The sequence below is a fragment of the Notothenia coriiceps genome, unplaced genomic scaffold (assembly GCF_000735185.1).
Source record: "Notothenia coriiceps isolate Sejong01 unplaced genomic scaffold, NC01 NC01_scaffold00011182, whole genome shotgun sequence".
Classification (NCBI taxonomy): Eukaryota; Metazoa; Chordata; class Actinopteri; order Perciformes; family Nototheniidae; genus Notothenia; species Notothenia coriiceps.
The window spans coordinates 2,925-22,556 of NW_011343883.1; the positions used below are offsets into that span (position 1 = coordinate 2,925).

The 19,632-nt window shown below is 38.7% G+C and overlaps 4 protein-coding genes across 6 annotated transcripts in view; 2 read left to right on the forward strand and 2 right to left on the reverse strand.

Moving 5' to 3' along the window:
- Positions 1–1,775, reverse strand: part of LOC104946541 (kinetochore-associated protein 1) — a gene marked incomplete at its 3' end in the record, with an annotated part of 3,945 nt that extends 2,170 nt beyond the window's left edge. Inside the window, exons 1-3 of the mRNA XM_010772392.1 lie at positions 1,691–1,775; positions 1,367–1,513; positions 662–782 (exon numbers count right to left, since the gene is read on the reverse strand). Coding sequence (XP_010770694.1) covers positions 662–782; positions 1,367–1,495 — 250 coding nt within the window. The remainder of the gene's footprint in view (positions 1–661; positions 783–1,366; positions 1,514–1,690) is intronic.
- Positions 1,776–2,548: 773 nt separating this feature from the next.
- Positions 2,549–9,940, forward strand: rsrc2 (arginine/serine-rich coiled-coil 2). 3 transcript variants are annotated; one of them, XM_010772372.1, is made up of 10 exons: positions 2,549–2,648; positions 3,931–4,075; positions 4,263–4,303; positions 5,590–5,777; positions 6,895–7,029; positions 7,116–7,232; positions 8,288–8,364; positions 8,450–8,709; positions 8,804–8,893; positions 9,236–9,940. In XM_010772372.1, exons 1-10 carry the CDS (start codon positions 2,643–2,645, stop codon positions 9,425–9,427), a joined length of 1,251 nt encoding a protein of 416 aa, XP_010770674.1. In that variant the 5' UTR covers positions 2,549–2,642; the 3' UTR covers positions 9,428–9,940. The 3 variants fall into 3 exon arrangements, with proteins under 3 accessions (XP_010770674.1, XP_010770676.1, XP_010770675.1); XM_010772374.1 differs by having other exon boundaries at positions 7,116–7,163; XM_010772373.1 differs by having other exon boundaries at positions 5,611–5,777.
- On the reverse strand, positions 9,611–12,515 carry LOC104946526 (uncharacterized). The gene is made up of 4 exons (XM_010772371.1): positions 12,242–12,515; positions 11,463–11,592; positions 11,238–11,371; positions 9,611–11,144 (listed from the first exon to the last, which is right to left on the reverse strand). The coding sequence occupies exons 1-4, from the start codon at positions 12,359–12,361 to the stop codon at positions 10,368–10,370; spliced, it is 1,161 nt and encodes a 386-aa protein (XP_010770673.1). The 5' UTR covers positions 12,362–12,515; the 3' UTR covers positions 9,611–10,367.
- A 342-nt stretch (positions 12,516–12,857) lies between these two features.
- zcchc8 (zinc finger, CCHC domain containing 8) lies at positions 12,858–19,137 on the forward strand. The gene is made up of 14 exons (XM_010772375.1): positions 12,858–13,068; positions 13,238–13,280; positions 13,700–13,774; positions 14,378–14,480; positions 14,566–14,643; positions 14,776–14,879; positions 15,063–15,119; positions 15,223–15,283; positions 15,371–15,507; positions 15,933–16,075; positions 16,191–16,300; positions 16,645–16,731; positions 17,298–17,415; positions 17,888–19,137. The coding sequence occupies exons 1-14, from the start codon at positions 12,888–12,890 to the stop codon at positions 18,751–18,753; spliced, it is 2,163 nt and encodes a 720-aa protein (XP_010770677.1). The 5' UTR covers positions 12,858–12,887; the 3' UTR covers positions 18,754–19,137.
- The last annotated feature ends 495 nt before the right edge of the window (positions 19,138–19,632 follow it).

A 19,632-nucleotide genomic window follows, 5' to 3' on the forward strand; every position in this document is an offset into this window, starting at 1 on the left:
GCTGCGGCTCGGCTGCTTACAGGAACACGCAAGCATGGACACACCACACCTATTCTGGCTTCCCTCCACTGGCTTCCCTCCTGGCTTCCTTTCCATTTTAGAGTTCATTTTAAGATGTTATTGTCTGTTTTTAAATGGCTTAATGGGCTGGCCCCTCAGTAAATCTCCGACCCCCTCAAGGGCTAATCAGCTGCGGCTGGTAGCCCTAAAACCAAGAAAAAGACCAGGGGAGACCGAGCCTTCTCAGCGGAAGCCCCCGGCTCTGGAACGACCCGTGTCAAATTGTCGCCCACCCTCCAAACTTTTATGTCTCGCCTAAAGACCCACCTCTTTTCCCTCGCTTTCGAGTCAGTCTGAGCTGTTTTATCGATTTTTATGCTTTTATTGTCTGTCCATAGCCTTTATGTACCGTGCATTAATTATTATGTGTGCCTTTTATCTATTAATGTAATATTATATGTTATTATAATGTTATGTTTGGTGTGAAGCACTTAGGTAGACCCTCTGTTTTTATTATGTGCTATATAAATAAAGTGGATTGGATTGGGATGAAACGAGTGCTCCCCTGATCCGAAGATCAACGCACTAACCCACTGAGCCACCACCATCCCCAATTTCTTACGATTTAAATACTTGAATAAAGATGATGGTAGAAACATACCAAAATGCAGAAGCAGCAGGATGGTTTGATAGCTCTGGTCAAACAGGATAACCGTCTTGTCTGCCACAACAATGCTCCAGTTGGACCCACTGGAGGCGGATAGACGGGGATCTCTCTGCACCTGCAACACCCAGCATTACCATCAAATCACTCTAAAGTCTGCTGCTGTCTGGCAGGCGGTGCCGCAGCATGAGGTCTGAAACCACCACTCAGACAGTTTCATCCCACAGGCCATAAGAATGTTAAACACCTGAACTTTTGAAAGAACATACATAACATTAATCTGTTTAAAACTCACATATATCAATATTCGAATTACTGTATATAGACTATTCTGCACAGTTTTTATCACATTCTGTTTCAATTATATTCTATTTTATTTTATTGCACCATTATCTGTTTTATTGTGTTGCACTGTTGGAGGAGCCTGTGACCTAATATGTTCATTGTCATAACTACACTGTAGCTATGTACGCATGACAATAAGAGCCTTGAAACTAATAAGTACTTTTACTTTTGGTACTTTGAGGATAGTGTGCGAATACTTTATTATTTTACTTGAGTAACATTTTGAATGCAGAACTTTTATTCTTTACACTGTGTGTGTGTGTGTGTGTGTGTGTGTGTGTGTGTGTGTCGTACAAATTGGAGTAGCAAGGGTACAAGAGCATATTCGAGATTGAAACATTATAATATATTAATTACCTCATTGGCAGTGGAGATTTTGACCAATGTGTCCACCTGATACAAACCACTACCATTCTCCTCACTGCTGAGGCGGACCGGGTTTGTGTCCTCGTTGGTCAGAAGCTCAACGTCGCTCCACATCGCCATGTCATGCAGCGAAGTTAACTACATGGGAAAGATATGACGATTTTCATCTCAACATGAGTCAACATGAGACGTTAACTTGATTTTAGCCAGGCTAGCTAGCAAGTTCTGACAACTCTGTAACCCATTACACCGCAATGTTATGATAACGCTGTTAATTCAGCCAAGAGATACAAGACAAACAACATGTAAGGCTACCTATTAGTTAGCAGATTGCCGACACCGCTGATACAGTTGAGAATTAGTTACCAACTCACGAAAAATAATCAGACGGCAACCATAACATCACTTCACTTTAGCTTTATAAATTGGCGGGTTGCTGACGGTATTTCATGGGTAACTTTCCCCTGGGTTTTGTCTACCAGATACTAATTCCAACTGAGTTTATGGAGGCTATGCATACAGCATGCCACGTTTTTTATGATTTATGAATAGGTAAACCAAAAGCCACACCCAATATGTTAATAAAATCAACCGTGAATCCAAATATAATGTTTTACTAGACAAAGATTATTTCGTCTGCACACAGTCTAAGATTGAGTGCTGCCTGACAGGCTGAATTCAGGGGGTTAGACCACGATCTCTCACACAGGAGGGCGGGGCAATAGAGGAACATCCGGAGAGCCTTGTTGCGTTGCCAGTTTGGATACGTTTCCGTTGATTTCATGTTCTTCTGCTACTTTATAAGTTATAAGATGAAATCCTTTACCAGTAATAACACAGTTTTTAGTGTTCACAAATCAGATTTTCTTCAGTTGTTTTAACCTTATCAATAAAGTATTTAACATTTTGTAAGAACCAGACCTGACCACATAATGTACTAAAACAAATCATTTTCGGTTTAAACCTGCGTCACTTTATATATTATTTGTCAAATTTGACACTAAATCTCTTTCATGTCATTATTTACAATATTTGCCTAATATTATCAAAGCCTTTTTCCATTATACTTCTCCATAAATAGAAAAACCATCCCTGTGTTTTGTCCGCTTGGTTAACTCTGTTTGCATTGGCAGGAATGCAAAGGATACAAGAGGTAAAACCTGGCAACCCAGATCAAATTAGCTTAGCTCGACTGGAGCAGCTTAAGGTCCTCCGTGTTTGCAGTCAACAAAACAGACGTGTTACATAAACATTGTGCTGTTGGAATATGTCGGTAAGTACCAATACACAACGATGATCAGTACACAAATAGATGCAGGAACATATAAATAACGTAAGTGTAGGTTAACGATTCTATTTAGCAAATATGTTATTGGTAAAGATGGCGGCTACCGTTTGTTAGCTTAGCGACCAAGCTAATGTAAAAAAAAAATCCTTCTAATGGAAGAATGAATGTCGACCGTAATAGAGTTTAGCTTATTCAGATAGCATGTTGGCTAATTGGTTTGTTTTTGATTTAATGCCCCGTAACAATCGTGATATGCATTTGGTTAAAACATAATCATCGTCATGACCGAATAAAAACCACCGGACGTCGTACATTTGCCGAATTTAACATCAGTAGCTGCTATTTAAAAGTGTGAAGACCTGCGAGAACAATTTGTATTTAAGGCGTTATGGTGGTGCTAATGATAAAGTTCTGTTTTGGTCTGTATGGCTGATGGTTATCAACGATTCAGCCATACGACCAAAACAGGCCCATTCACTTAACAATACTGGATTAATGTTACTTTTAAAGTAATTTCTTACCATCTGACTGTGTATTAAGTTAAACTAGTATACAGTACTATCACATTTAAACTGCTGGATGATCAGTGAATCGAAAAGGGCTGAGTGGAATCGTTCATAGTCAAGTAAACATCTCATGTACAGTACATACTGAGAAAATGCATGAAATAGGGCTTTAATCCGTTAAAGAAGACAGCCTAGCACTACAGGCCATCTTCTCTAAAACTGTGAATTTAAAATTATTTTTCATTTAAATCCTGTCTGCAGACTATTTGACTTAAATGATGGGCAAAAGGAGATGTTAAGAAAGGAACAATTGTATTAAACACGTATTAGGAGACTTGTGAATTAGTTTCCTGTCTGTAACCATAATCCATTTAGGAAACGGATGGTATTATCGATATCAATAAATTAGTCTTTTACTTTACGTGAGTGCTATTTCAGAACTTGTAATTATTTATATTTGTATGTATAAACCCATTCAGGATATAGTGAGATTGATGTTTATATGCATAGTTTTGATTGTGTGTGTGTGTTTTGAAGATTGAGCAAAGTGATACAAGGACGGTAGTATTAAATTAAATCATTTTGTGTCATCAAAACACATGTCCTATATATCCTTATGTAACAGACTATGTTATGTTAAAAACTGTCTCATACCCTGCCACTCTAAATAATTGTAATAGAACAGTACATCAGTGCTTTAGCTTATAAAACCACACTGATTTGCTGCTGACGTGTTTTGATCTCATATCCATATTTTCCAGGGAAGTGACAATGATTCGGTTGACATGACCAGACCAGGCTCCCCAGTTCATCACAGAAAAAAACACAACATGGAGTCATCCAGGTCTCCCCGGAGCTCCAGACCTCACCATTCAAGGTCAAGGTCACGCTCCAGGGAAGGAAAACGTGAGTATTCAGTAACGGACAAATCCCCTGCTGAAGTAGCCGAACAAATGATGGCCATGGTATGAGTTTTGTTCTCAGCAGATACACTCATGAGATCCATCAGTTTGTGGAAAGAAAAAAGCCACCTTCTCATTGAGCAACGATCAGAAATACCTTTTGTCATATCTATGCTTTCTGCTATTTTCAGGAGACAGAAAAAACAAACGGAGTCGTACCAGGAGTAAAGAGGTAATTAATACATTTCTTTCTATGACTAAAAACACATTTGATGTGATTTTGAAGTCCTTAAGTAGTTTTTCTTGTTAGTTTTAGGTAAAGGTGAGTATGTTTTTATAAGGTTACATTTGTTACAATACCTAAAGTTAAGAACAAAAGAAATAGATGACATTGGGCTCGCTCGTGGAATGGTTGACATGTGTCAAAGGAAGCTTTCATCCTTCGATATCTGTCATTGTTTGTGTCCGTAATAAAAGGTGAAGAGTAGCTTTTTTTGTTAAATCCTGTGTGTAGATCACATGATAACATTTCTATAACAAATCATACTCAGCGTGCTAATGCACGAAGAGACTGAACAGAAGACCCTGCTGACATAGCAAAATAATATGTCTACTACTGGGACAGGTAACTATCTGCCATTCAAACTCCTATTTATCTCACACTATTAGAAGAATAATCTTTTTCAGCTAGGGATGGGCATAATTCATTAAATTAATCTCATTTAATCCAAATGATCTCTTTTCATTAAATCTGGAATTGTACGACTCATTTGTTTTTATAAAGAGTAAAAACGTTTGAGCTCTGTTAAGTGATTTGCCACATCATACTAATGAAGACTCGTTCCAAACAGTGTTACCGTCACATAAACATGTTGTTATAAGAATTACACATACGATGGTCATAGGATATTAAATCGTGTAGAAATGCATCATTCATTTAATTTCAAAAGGGTCATCTGTGCTTTTATATGTTAATTATATCACCAGTGTTGTTTGATTTGGATGGAGTAAGTAAAGAAGCTGTAAGAAGTAAGTCGATGCCCATCCCTACTTTCACCTTTCAGTGGTTTCAAGTCCAAAGCATTCTGGAGACATTGAATTGGGTTTTTTGCAGAACTGACGACTCGAATATATGTTTATAAGAATTAGATCCTAGTGTTTGCATGCAAAGGATGACATCGTCTGAGAGTTTCCAAATGTGTTTTTATTTTGATTGATTGCAGTACATTATTACATTTAATTAGCTGACACTTTAATTCAGAAAGTATACAGCGCCGTAATTTGGCATGTATATAAGCGCTGATATATTTCGAGTCACTGAATGTAGTGTAGTCAAATGAGTCTATATTAGAAATAAATTCCATTCTTGCAATCCTGTTCACAACACGACATTCTGTGTATGTTATGAAAGTAGATTTGAAATGAGAAGGACTTTTGTTTTTACAAACCAATTTGATTACATACCGTCTGCCTTAAGCCATGGTACTAACTCTTTTTGTTGCACTATTTTCCTGAAAGAGACAACTTCTTCTTAAACAGGCTCGAAAGAGGGACTCGGAGAAACCATCAAAATCGCACAGAAAAACAGACGAGCAGCAAGAGGCAGAGAGACTTTCAGCAGAGGATGGAGACGAGCGATCCAGACGCAAAGACAGGAAACCCTCCAAGGGCCGCAGCAGCGCCTCCAGGTCACACTCACGAGAGAGGTGAGTCTGATCAATACAATCAATATGTTCTGCAGGTCTACATTCATTGTTATTTAGGGTCTGGTATGTTTTCTGGATTAATGATGAGATCTTAAAATGTATGAAAAGGGTCTTAAAAGGTATTACATTTGACTTCAGGATTCCTGCATACCCTGCAACAGATAATCAAATGTATGATCATTTTTATCGTAGAAGCTCTGGTCCTAATTAATAGTTGGCACTTTTCCATATCCAGGGCCCAGGAGTTCAAAACTTTGAATCCCTATCTGATCGGATCAGATTTGGATTTTGTTTAGTTCAAAACAAAGAAACAGGATTAGGATCACTTTGAGATCAGATCAGATCAGGAAATCAAATCCAAGCTTTAATCTGGATCAAATCTTCAAAACGGATAGTTCAAACCGACAACACAGGATTGGGATCAGTTTGATCCCAAAAAACTGGATTATCTTGATCCCACCAGAGGGGTGGATTTCCAGTGGATTACTAGAGCAAAATGTACTGTACCATTTATTTAAAAATATGTTTCAATATAAATAAAATGGCAAAGTTTGTTAACTGAATTAATACACACATTTTAGCCTTCATGGCAAATCAATTTTATTTTTCATTTTTTGGTCACGTTTGTGGTGGCCTATTTTGTTTTCAACCAAATGTTGATGACATAAATGTTTATGCTCATAAAATTATCACAACAAAGATTGTCAATCACAAATGTAATTTAGATTAAAAAAAAAACCATCATCTGTCATCACCTTTCAAAAGTAATTGCGGACAATAGATGTCTCTGCAATGTGGTCTCTTGTCTTCCTTGTATTCTTTTTCATATCCACTAGATGGAGATCGGTATAATTAAAGCACTGATATTCAGGATCTAGTAATCTTGAAAAGTCTGAATCTGGATCAGGGTGATCCTGAATTGCTTTGAAATATTGGGACAAAATCTGTCCGAGTTGTCTGATCCTGGATCACAAAAAATGGGATTTCAAAATCTGATCGGATCTGATTGAGATTAAAAGTTTTGAACTCCTGGGCCCTGTAGACTGGATATCCTTAAAGGGAATCTAGGATGAATGGTGAATCGATGATTCACGTTGATGGATTGTGTTACTTTCAGACGGCCTCACAGTAAAAGTAAGGACAAACGGCGATCACGATCACGTAGCCGCGACAGGAAGAAGAAGTCGGCGAAGTCTCGCTCGGGTTCAAGGACCAAACACCGCCATCACAGCAGAAGTCGCAGTAAAAGCAGGTGAGAGTGATCCTACCGTTTAGATGAAGTGTTTTTGATCTTTTGTTCTACTTGCTAAGTTTCTTTTTCTGTTGTTGTTCCCCCAGGGAGCGAAAGAAAAGGAGTGAGAAAGTGCTAAGAAAGAGTCGAAGCAGGTCTGTTAATCCACCTGCCTTCCGGGGCCGAAACCCAGCTATGGATGCACAAGAGGCCCTGGCCAGAAGGCAAGGCAATAGCTTCCAGGGCTTTTACAATGTAGATGGTCTCGACAAATCCAAGCAATGCTAGGGGTGCTTTCTGCATCGGCTACAAAGCGTTCTTTTTCAGTTATTACCCTAACCTTGTCAACCTCTACTGCTCTACTAATGCCTGACATGTTATCAAGATGAAATGGGTAGCAGTGAAATGACAGAGTATGAAGCTTTAGACCATACAGACATCTAAATCCCTCCATCAGCCAGCTGGCTCACTCCTGAAGTTATTCAGATTTAAAGTTGTTGATCACTGGGTTTAGTTTAATCTGACTTCTCAACCATGTTGCACTTACCAGAGATCACATTTGTTCATAAAACCACATTGGTAAGAAATCAAGGACACATTAAATGCAGATAGATGGGGTACACTGGTTGTCTTGGTGAACATGTGATTTTAAATATCCACATTTAGTCTGGCCGGGGACCTTTGTTGCATGTTGCACCTTCTTTATCTGCCTTCCTTTCAAATCTCTACTGTCCCCCTGTTTAAAGGTAGGGTAGGTAATTCCCTTCAGAAACACTTTGTTATATTCCATGGAATGCTCTTAACATCCCGATAGCAATGAATATATTAAATGCTTTGACAATAAATACATTAAAAAATGTCATCTCTGGAAGCCGTAGCGCTGTAACAAGCACGACCAATCATCTGAGCCGGCCCGGCTAAAGTAACTGGATGGCCTACCTGCCTGTCAGCCTTCCATCTGTGCACAAACTTATCTCGTGCCCTCATTGGTCATGTGCGCGTTCGTGTGTGTTGGAGGAGGGGCTCTGTAAGGAAGTCTGAAGGAAGGGGCAGATTACTTCCGGTTGTGTAGCGCACTCGAGCTGGTTTCTCCATTCTTACCTACCCTACCTTTTAATGAATGCAATAATGCAAAAAAAAAATACAAGTGTAAAATCTGGCTTATGTCTCCAACATGTTTTTTTTGCGTACAAAATATTTGATCACTTCTAGATACACAGAAGGTGACAGGCCTTTAGATGAAAAAACTAACGTGATGATCTTACTGTTTTCCTTCCAGGCTGGAGAGAGCAAAGAAACTGCAGGAGCAGAAGGAGAAGGAGATGCTGGAGCAGCAACAGCAGGAGATAACTGCAGGTGAGAAGAGCTTAATGTGCCCAAGTTTTCAAATCATTTCAGTCAAGATTCAGTAACTTACTCATGCTGTCTTTTCTATTTCCAGTGTCCGCCCCTATCGCGGCGACGGCTGCTGCAGCGCTCACATCGAACCCCGCGCTCAATGTGGCCGCCCTGCTAGCCTCTGGGACCCAGGTCACGCCACAGATAGCCATGGCGGCACAGATGGCAGCCCTTCAAGCGAAAACACTGGCAGAGACGGGCATCGCGGTGCCCAGCTTCTATAACCCATCCGCTGTAAACCCCATGAAGTTTGCAGAGCAGGAGAAAAAGAGGAAGATGCTATGGCAGGGAAAGAAGGAGGGGGTAAGATAGGATTTTGCTGTTACTTCTTATTTATCCACCAATTCCATATTTGAATAACATTACATGAGTCTTATCATTTCTGTTTTCTTTTAAGGACAAATCCCAGACAGCTGAGTTGTGGGAAAAGCTCAACTTTGGAAACAAGAACCAAAATGTTAAATTCCGCAAACTAATGGGAATAAAAGTAAGTAATAGTCATTTTACTCGAAGACAAAATAAGTTGTTTGTTAACAGCATTCAAAGTTGGCCCCTCCCCTCCGGCTCACTGAGGGTTACAGTGATTGCCTGCTTGCATTTCGTCTGGATTTCATATGTTTTTCAGCCCTGTGAATGCTTTTCGTAGCTTACTCTCGGATGCATACTTAAGATCAGACATCTGGTCACTACATTTTTATAGAGATTGACATTTCAGAAAAGACATATGAACACAGCAATTAAAAAAGTTGCCGTAAAATGTTCAATACACAACTTGATGCTTTCTGAATGTTTTCTTTTCCGCGCTAAAATCCATTTGGTGTGTTTACAGGGAGAGGATGAAGTGGAACCCGAAGTCGCCCAACCGCTCAACGAAGAAGGCTTGAAGACTCTTCAGAAGCAGGAGGAGATGTTCAGGAACCTGGACGTTCAGTACGAGATGGCTCGCTCTCAGACGCACACTCAGAGGGGGATGGGCCTCGGCTTCGGCTCCTCATTCTCCCGTGGGATGGACTCCATCTAGCGCCAGACATTTGCCCCACATCTGATCACACGGGACCACCAATTCATCGCTAGCCCTCAAGCTTGCATGGATGTCGCTATGAATCTGTAATTTATTTATAGACAAACATCTCACATATTGGAACATTATAATGTAAATAGGCAGATGCTGAGTATGTCTCACTGTGTATTAATCTGTATTGTAACCTTTGCAAAAGGATGCATCAGCTTGACTGGTTGATACTGGTTAAGATTAGATATGTTATTTGTTTGAAAATGTGGTAGTTTTTTTTAACTCATATGTGGTTGTTTGAACATAAACAGAATATGATATGGCTCAAGTTAACACAGTTAGCAAAAAGGTGTTTGAAGACAGAGTAGCATTATCAAAATCTCTCATTTAATTTTCCTGATTGGGAAAAACACAGCATTGGATTTTATTACATATTGTACTCAGTATTGCCATGGATAAAGATGGGCTTGACAGCAGAAATCACATATTTCATATGCTCCTAATAAATTAGTTTTGTGTTGACTGTGGTTATTTTTATTCATTTCAACACCGATAATATTTTTGGTTTAAATGAACAAATGTTTTTCCAAATCAATTTGTAAACAATGAAACAGGCAAAATCATATGGAGAAAAGCTATATGTTCTGTGAATTATGTTAGAACCATGGATTATCTTCACAAAATGTTACATGATTTGTAAAACACAATTTGTGTGCAATCATAATTAAAATAAACAAATTATTAGACCATAGCAAAAGGACTCCCCTGAAGGTCGACACAATATCGAGTTGTCATGCAGCCCTAGTTGTTACGAAACCTGATAGAAAACTAGACTGTACAAAGCAAATAAAGGACAGTTTCATATACAAAAATAGATATGTATTAGAATACTGGTTTAAAAAAAAGGTTCAGTTAAATTCTTGGTGTTTACGCCAAAATGAAAAATCTCCTATTTACATATAAGACTGGAGTACAGCACATGAGCAACACCGGTGATGAGGTTGTGGTTGGCGAACTCGAGGATGAGGAGCAGGATGGGGAACTCGCTGTGTCTCTTCTCCACAGTGGACTCCTCACTTAAACCCATCCAATGTAGCAGCAGAGTCTGCATGGCTTCTGGGAAAAGCTCTGTCACTAGTTCCTCAGCAGGTGGCAAGTCACTAATCCGCTCAATGTGCTGAACTTTAAAGTCCTCCACTCTCTGGCTGATGCTGCCGTTGGCTGCGTGAAACTGCTGGCCTAGCCACCGTCCTACACCACAGAAAAGGGAACTTGAATACACACTGCCCCAGTCTTTGGCCTGTAGTAGGGCTATGACCGTGTCTGTTACATCCTTTTCTTCTAGATTCCCATTCATGTACCGCTCAATGTTCTCCAAAAGCAGCAAGATAGTCTCCAGCTGCTCTGTGTAGCTGTGAGTCTCAGAGGAGAGTTTGTCATCCAAGCTCTGTAATTTCTCTCTCACTGTTGAAACAACAAGTTGGCTGTGCTCTGTTTTCAATGTCTGTTTAGGAAAAGAACAGTAGTCGTGATCTGCTGATGCATCGACTGTTTCACTGCTATATACATCCATCGATTCCCTACCAACCTGGCGATGCTGAGGTTGTGACATTTCCCTCCTGGATTCTGTATCCTGCAGGCTGCTGGACGGAGTGTTGTCCAGCTGCACACTGAGGCTGTAACTCGTTTTCAGAGGGCTGTCATTTATCTGGGATTTCCAAACATCCTGCAATGTTAAACAGTAAGAAATAAAACATTGATACATTGAAAAAAGAAAATATATTATGTAAAGACATTCGAAATGCTTACTGTACTGCACCTGGAAGTTCTCAAGCACATCAAGCTGCTCCTGCTTACTGTACATCTCGAACGCTACTCGAAAAAGTCCCTGAACGCTGTAGAACCAGAGGCTGTTGTTTGCAGTAGATACCTTCAGCCCATGGAACCTGAACGCTGCAACAGGAAGACAACAGTGTGTGTATTGGTGTAAGGGAAGTCATTGGAACACATTTGTGCTGCTAATTTCTCCTTTGTATTTGTTTACCTGAGGAAAAATGTATTTTCGTTGCAAAGCCTTTCTTGGCAAACTTGGCATGGTATCTGGGATGGTTCTCTGTGCGAATGTCTGTGTTGGAAAACAGATCAGCGCCTAAAAAGAGAGGAACCACTGGACTCTGAAACAGATACAGAGATGATACAAATGATGTCGTTTGGTGTGATATTAACATAAATTGAGAAGTAATACTGCTAATAAAATGCATTTCAAAAACAGACAAGATTACAGACAACTGTCAAGTTGCTTTACAAAAACCGGGGGTGGAAGATGTAACTTTTTTACTGTAGTAAAAGTAGAAATACCACAGTGTAAACATACTCAGTGACAAGTAAAAGTCCTGCATTGCAAACATCACTCATTTAAAATGACAAAAGTGTTAGCATCAAAATAAACTTCAAGTTTTCCCATTTCAGAATACTATATATTGTATATTTTGATTATCAATATTGATGCATTCATCTGTTATCAAAGCTGGAAAAGGGGCAGCTAATTTGAATTACTTTGTATGCTGCAGGGTAGCTTGTTTTACTCGAGGTGTAAGAAAAGTCTTATTTAAGTGTTGAATATAATTCAAAATCATTAATAAAACATTTGTGACTATATTTAAGGTATTAAATAAATATAGTGGAGTAAAAGTACACAATTTACCTCAACGTAACCAACATTGAAATACTAGAGTAAAGAACAAACTCCTCAAAAATGTACTTAAGTAAATCTACTTAATTACTTTACACCACTCACAGACAGAAGCCTGCAGTAACACTCACCTTGTTGGAGCAGTCTGTCAGTCTGAACGATGTCAGATTCACCAGCTGAATAAAGCGAATTTTTCGAGAGCCCCCGTCCCAATGCGGTAAAGCTAAATGGGTAGTAGAGGGGCTCGACATTGCTGGAAGCAAGGGAAGCTTCTCAATCACTCACAAATATCTCTTGTCCCATAGAAAGACTGATTGTTTCACCATTATACTGCACACTACAGTAAAGTAACGACATTCAAGCGGGGTTAACAGGCAACAGCAACAAACCCAGATGACTGCCGGTGTCGACACCGGAACAGGAATTAAAGGGTAATTTTACGCCCTTAGCTTTGTCTTAAAGGCGAAAGCAGCGGCGATTCATGAGCTCTATAACACGATGCACTGAAATGTTCTGAAAAGTACGAAGTGTTGACTTGTACTTTCAAATATAATTACACATTCATTATCTGTAATGTGAAGAGACCTGAGAAGCAACGATAGTTTATTCTCCTTGTGTTGGAGTGATGTAGCCTGATATAGATGTTTCTGGGCTTAGAACAACACCATTTGTCGTCTGCGTATCACGTGACATGAAGAGAACCAATGAAAAACGATTAATAACTGCTTTCACCTCTGAACCTGGATCCGTCCTGCCTTCACCACAGTGTTGTAAAAAATGGCTGAAGTTGATTTCGGCGACAGTGAGCTCTTTGAGCAGCTCGATGACTCTGCACCGCCGACCGTCCCCACGCATATTCGCTTCACATTCAACGATGAGGAAGAACAGGAGGAGACGAGCCAGCTCCCGAGCCGGCTTGAGGAGTGTGATGAACACATCCAGAGACTCACCGAGGAGAATATCCTTGTACCAGTGTGTGTTAGCTCTGTGGATGTAGCACAAGCTAACGGCGGCTAACGTCGCTAGCCTACTGTCAATAACCAAAACAGAAAACGCACAACCCATAAATGTACGCTGATGGCTATTTTTTTAAGAATGTCTGTCTAATTCCTTAACTCATTGATCACATAAAGGTTTGAGAAGGAAACTGAACATCATGGCACGACCAAGGTAATTGTGAGCTGAATAGTTAATGCGCCAAAGAAATGAAACGAAACTCAACATAACAATCATGTCATGGTGTTTCCCATAGTGCACACAATTCTTTGCCTTGCCAACATTAAATGGAACATTGATTGGAATATAATTTCAGATTGAATTATAAATTAATTGTAGAATTATATTTGTACTGACCAATAGTATTTATATTTTATACATCTGTAAGTGTGATAGGCATTATGATATGTTTTTCATGTTTGATGATTGTTGTGTGTCACTGCCCAGCGACTGCAGATGAAAATGAGATTTAAACTATAATCTGGCATATAGCATCTCTTCTCTTTTTGAGATTCATTCATTTGTATGCATGGTCCTTGTGCATTAAACATATATATAATAATAACAATAATAATTGTTCTTTCTCTTTACAGCGGCATGCATATTGAAGATGCCAACATGGACGGGCCAGCTCTTCAAGTCCTTTATGCAAACAACATTATTTCAAAGTAAGCAGTCACATGTGTTCATTGTTTCACTTCTGTTTTGCATCGTATGTTTTATCACGTCTGTCCTAGTATGTCCATCAATGGTTAGCGAATATAACATTTCAGAACAATGTCTGTCTTTTTATATGTGTTGATGCATCTCTGATTTTAATATTAAAGTTGGGGGTAATTTCAATTGCTTTATATAATGCTGTGTTGTTTGATTGTTTTATTAATAACGTATATCTTCATCGTTGATCATATTTTCCATAACTAGTCACTCAATTGATAAAATAAGAACAATATCTCCCTCTGAGTAGAATTATAAAGTTACATCAAATGTAATTACTCAAGTAACTCAAAATGTTACTTTAGTGTAGTGCTTTAATGTATTTACTTAGTTACTGTTCAACACTGCTGTCAAGTTGGCGTGATGGTAAAACATTTCTGTTTAACCATGTTAACACTATTGCTAAAACACATTTGTTTTACGTCCCTTTTGTTTGGTTTTCACACATTGGGTTATAAGATGAAAGTACAGAATTTCTATTACTTTGCTGTGTGTGTGTACCTCATCGCTAAATTGTTAAAAAAAACTTAAACTATACACGTCTTCCCTTTTAGGCAATGTCGTCAAGAAATTGAAGATTGCATCTGCAATTTGATTTTTAAGCACCAGAACCCGAGCAATGAAAAGAGAACATCCATCATTCAAATGACACCTCAGGTATTAAACAAGAATGTGTTTTTATTGTCATTAATATCAATAGAGTTATGAACCTATGTTAAAACATGTTCTGTTCTATATGAAGAATTCAGCCTTTGCTATGGAGGAAGATCTGCAGAAGTCTCCTTCCAGCACTGTAAAAAAAACAACTGAAGCCTTTAAAGTGAGTATTTACTGTAATTTACAGCAGTTTGAATATTGCATAAAGTATAACCCTTGCCACATGGAAAAAAGAATTGGATGTTTCAAATAGATTTCCTGCCAAGTTAACATATACACTATGTTTCTTTTCTAGGTGGTGGGAAGTGTGTTATATTTCACTACCTTTAGTGTTGACAGACTTGGACAGCCTCTGTTAAATGAAAACCCCCAGCTGACAGATGGATGGGATGTTCCAACGTATCTTTAAGAATGATAAACTGACGCAAACAAACAAATCAACAGTGTAGTCCGTTCACTTGTCTTCAACAAGGCATCAGAATATTCTCTTTGATTGGCAATTATCTTTAGTTTTCTGAAAAAGGAAACTTGTAGCTTTTACTTTTAAACAAACACGATAACATTTCCTGAATTTTTGCAAAGCTATCAACAGGTTTTCAACCAAGTCGTTGGCACAGATATTGAAATGAAAGAAAAAAGGTATGTAATAAAAATGTATTTAGTTTCTATCCTTTGATTCTTCTTTTGTTTTTGTGTGGCATATACCTGTATAATGAGTCCATCACTCATCTGTTCATCGTAGACCCAAGTCAATGTGTTTCAACTGTGGTTCGAGTGGTCATCAGCTGAGAGACTGTCCCAAGGTAAGAACAAGTTAGCATTATTATGATTTGAATGTAAACATGAGTCATAACTTGATATACTCTATTTATACATGTTACCCTCCATAGCCCAAAGACATGGCTGCAATTAATGAGCGAAGAAAGGAGTTCAATCAGAACAGCAACCAGTCCATGCAGAGCAACCAGCGGTACCACGCTGATGAAGTGGAGGAACGCTTTGCGAAATACAAGCCTGGAGTCATGAGGTAGGCTTTTTAGTTCATGCCCAATAGACACAACTAGGGCTCCAGTGATTTCTATTTGTATTATTTATTCTTTTTTGGTGAATCTGCATATTGCTTTCTAGGTTAATATTTGGTCTATTAAGTGTCAGGACCTAGTTAAAGTGTCCATCCATTCTTAAAATCCAAGATAATGTCTTCCTACCGAATAGTATTCAATGAGTGATTTAGAAAAAAACCTATATGTTAGATCCTGAAAACAGGATGTTCTGCCATTTTGCAATAAAAAAATCCTTTAATGATTGATGGATTATCCAAATAGTTATTTTTCTGCTGATACATTTATCGTTGCAGCTCTACAAACATTATTTGTACACATGTTAGGTATATTGTTCATGTTAAAGTAAGTCTTGAACCTAAATGTTTTCCACTGTTGTGCTTTTGAACAGTGAGGAGCTGTTGACAGCTCTTGGAATTGAAGGAAACACCCTGCCTCCTCTCATTTATCGAATGAGGCAGATGGGATATCCCCCAGGCTGGCTCAAAGAGGCAGAGATGCAAGATTCTGGCTTGACGATGTATGATGGGAATGGTATGTTTGCAATTACATTTAAACAGATTTTTCTTTCAGATATCAAAACATAATAATTTCATTGAGATGTAGAAAGATTTGACTGAATCTGTGACTATTTTCTTCTGTTTTCTAGTTCCAAATGAAGGTAACACAAAAGACAATTCCCAAAACATCTCTTATGATGTTTCCAAACTGGTGGACTTCCCCGGTTTCAATGTTTCTGCACCACACACAATGAAAGATGTAAGTCCTTCAATATAACTTTTTCTTTTTGATGTATCACTAGTTACATTCAAGTTCAGGTATATAAATGATATTGATATGTTAATTATATAGATTTTTATTTTATTATTAAAAAGGAAAATAATGGAAATCAATAGTATTTTCAGCATCAGTATCAACTTAAGGACCTACATTTGATCCATTTAATTCGTATTATCATTTTCACTAAATTTATATATTATTATCTAAGTGAATTCTTTATTATGAAGTCACTTTGAGATTTATGCGTGTGTACAACGCTCTTTCTATTGATCAAGTCAAAATGTGCTAATCTAACACTTTTTTAAATGTCTTTTCACCTCCAGGAGTTCATGCAGTATGGTTCAATTCCAATGCAGACCAACCACATGAAGCCAAGCTATGCAGCTTACCTGTCCAGCAACTTCCCTATGGTAAATATCCTAAAGTCCCTCAAACTGTTGTTTTTCTTACTCTCAAAACACGGACAGATTTTTGTGCCTTTTTTGTTTTTTCAAACCATTACTTCAGCTTCTCTCAATCTTGGTTCTTGATGTTGATACTCAAACATGAGGGTAGGGTTTTAGGTAGATGCATTACATTTCCAGAAGGTAAGCTAATATTGAACAACATCCTATGAAGTGACACCACTTTGCTTTCCACTATCCTCACGGGGTTTACTTATAAAATCAATCAATGTCACTGTTTGCTTCCAAATCATTCAATGCAAATGAGAAGATATCATATATAAATACCAACAGGAAATATTATAAATAAAAACAATTATAAAAGAACCATCAAAGATAAATAACACAACATAGGTGCCCTGCCTACTTCCAACAGAAACCAACCTGCTCTATACAACAGTCAGTCATGCCTGCCTCTGTATTAACTTTTTGTGAATGAACTGGCCCTGGTGAAGAGAGGATGATGACCACTGGGTATTTGGGAAGAGTCCTTAAATATTTGAATTCCACTTGTCTTTCTTGCTTACGAACAGCCTGGAGCCAGCAACAAGAGGCGCCATGAATCAGAGTCATCTCCGCACCAAAAGAAGAGGACGAGGCCCAGTCCTGATCAGAGCTCTGACAGGAGCTCCGACATGGATATTGAGTCTGGTAAATGTTCATCTCTCTCACCTAAAAATGGGCTTCACAAATTACATGAAAACAAAGTTATCGAACTAAAATGGAAGATGTGTCTGTCTGGCTTTATTAGGATTACATGGCTCTTTTAAAACACATATATAATCACATGACAGAAATAGATCTTCTGGAGGTAAAACCAAGCCTCAGAAAGTGGGAAAAAAGGGGTTATATTGACTTTAAAGATTGCATGGTGTTGCTGTCAGACTTACTGCTTTGAGTATTTTAGAAACTGTTGATCTGTTGATCATAGTTTTTTGGGTTGTAGTGCTTTATGTTTAAAAGCTAGATATCAAAGTCAAAAACTGCACAAGCAATATTGTGCTTTTAACAATGTTGCCACGTTGTAAAAAGCAAGTCTTGCATTTCAAAGCGAAAATTCAGAACAATGTACCCTAACACTTGAATCAGCTTATTTTTCTAATCTTCCCCTGTCTCCCCTCAGATCCAGGAACTCCTTATTATCAAGGCCCAGGTGACTTCCAGTTCCAAACACCACTCCCCCCTGGCTCCCCTTGCTACGATTCTCCTCCTCCTTTACCTCTGGGCACTCCTCCTTCAACACCCACTCCCCCACCTCTCCCTAAAGGTACACCTCCTCCCACGCCAACCAACGGATCCCCAGCTCTGCGGAGGCGTAGCTGGGTAGTAGTGGATGAGACTGTACCGGCAACAGAGGATGAGTTGTCATTGGAGGAACTGGAGGAGCAGCAGAGGCTGATTTGGGCCGCACTAGAAAATGCTGACACTTCCACTAACAGTGACTCTGAGACACCTGTAGTGGGAACACCTGTACCTAGTTCACCAAGTGTGTCCATACCGCATGTTGACACGGAAACGGAGGAGGTGGAAGAAACGATGGACACAACGACACCCGCAGAAACTTGCCCTAGCAGTGAAATTCAAAAGAAGCCCGTGGTTCAAGAGATTAAAGCTAAGAGCCCCGAACCAGTCAAAGCACAAGAAGAAATCCTGCAGTGTCCAGTTCCAATCAAATCCCGGGATGACAGCCCGCAGAGCCCTGACCCAATGAAATGCCAGGATGAAAGCCCTCAGAGCCCTGCTCCAATCAAATGCCAGGATGACAGCCGGCAGATTCCAGATCTCGATCCCTCTAATGCTGGAGATTGTGCTTCTCCTCAGCATGACGACAAGATATCAGCTGTTCCTCATAGAAGCAGGTTTGCAGCTGGCATCGTTCAGTTTGAAGATACACCAGAGTACACTGAAGTCGCTGAAGCCACAGGGACATACCTTAAGATCAGAGACTTGCTCAAAAGCTCCCCTCGAAGTATCGCGAAGAAAAAATAATAATGGACCATCTTCATTTGGATCATAGCAGGGATGCATCAATATTTTTTTAATACAAACTTGACCATCTTATAAAGCATTTATTTAGTTGTTAATTGTTTTTTACCAAGTTGAATGTCTATGCTGTGTATACACATTTTCTCTGTTAAGATACAAGGGGGGGGGGCATTAAGGGATGCTGCAACGGAAAATGTTTGTAGGTTTTGACCAATTAGTCATTTTTTTCTAGCAGTTGTGTTACTCATGCTGTTAATTTTATTGTACAATTATAAAATGGTCCTTTCCTGAACTGTATTCATTTTAATATTATGCTGTTTAATGGGGTTTTCTATTTTTGTCCCACTGAAATTGCTCTAAACCATTCAGTAAACAGGCTTTCAATTGCGTCATTGCTTTATTTGGAACGGCCTACCAACAATTAGTATTTTCTTCAGTTTTGTTTACAGCTTTCAGAAAGGGATTCATCAGGTGGATAAGCTTTTAAACAAGAATAATACATGATACATTATTTGTTGATTATATTTTGTTATATTAATCTGAATATTCAAAGTAACTCAAATGTGGTAGGGATGAAAAGAACCTTAAACGTTGCCTCTCAAGACAAGTACTTGATTCAATATAGCTACTGTTACTATCCACCACAGATTATTTCACATAAGCAATTGAGGATGTTTATATTTTTTATATAATATTAAGGGATTTTTACAACAAGTAAATGTTATGTCAATCGTTTCTTTCTGAGTTCAGTCAATATTCTAAACTATGTGTAGATAGAGACTTGCACATACATGCATACGAAATGAGTTGCACATATATGCATACTAAATACCCACATACACCTACATACAGTACATACTTGTGCAAATACACAAGCTTGTG

Excerpts from the sequence above, each read along its gene's own strand:
- rsrc2 (XM_010772372.1), top strand. Across the intron at positions 5,778-6,894 it reads AGGTCACACTCACGAGAGAG|ACGGCCTCACAGTAAAAGTA; the intron begins GTGAGTCTGATC and ends TGTTACTTTCAG. Across the intron at positions 8,894-9,235 it reads GCAAACTAATGGGAATAAAA|GGAGAGGATGAAGTGGAACC; the intron begins GTAAGTAATAGT and ends GTGTGTTTACAG.
- LOC104946526 (XM_010772371.1), bottom strand. The coding sequence starts at position 12,361 with ATGTCGAGCCCCTCTACTACCCATTTAGCTTTACCGCATTGGGACGGG. Across the intron at positions 11,593-12,241 it reads TGACAGACTGCTCCAACAAG|AGTCCAGTGGTTCCTCTCTT; the intron begins GTGAGTGTTACT and ends TATCTGTTTCAG. Across the intron at positions 11,372-11,462 it reads GAAAATACATTTTTCCTCAG|CGTTCAGGTTCCATGGGCTG; the intron begins GTAAACAAATAC and ends TTCCTGTTGCAG.
- zcchc8 (XM_010772375.1), top strand. The coding sequence starts at position 12,888 with ATGGCTGAAGTTGATTTCGGCGACAGTGAGCTCTTTGAGCAGCTCGAT. Across the intron at positions 14,880-15,062 it reads GATGGATGGGATGTTCCAAC|CTATCAACAGGTTTTCAACC; the intron begins GTATCTTTAAGA and ends ATTTTTGCAAAG. Across the intron at positions 15,508-15,932 it reads TACAAGCCTGGAGTCATGAG|TGAGGAGCTGTTGACAGCTC; the intron begins GTAGGCTTTTTA and ends GCTTTTGAACAG.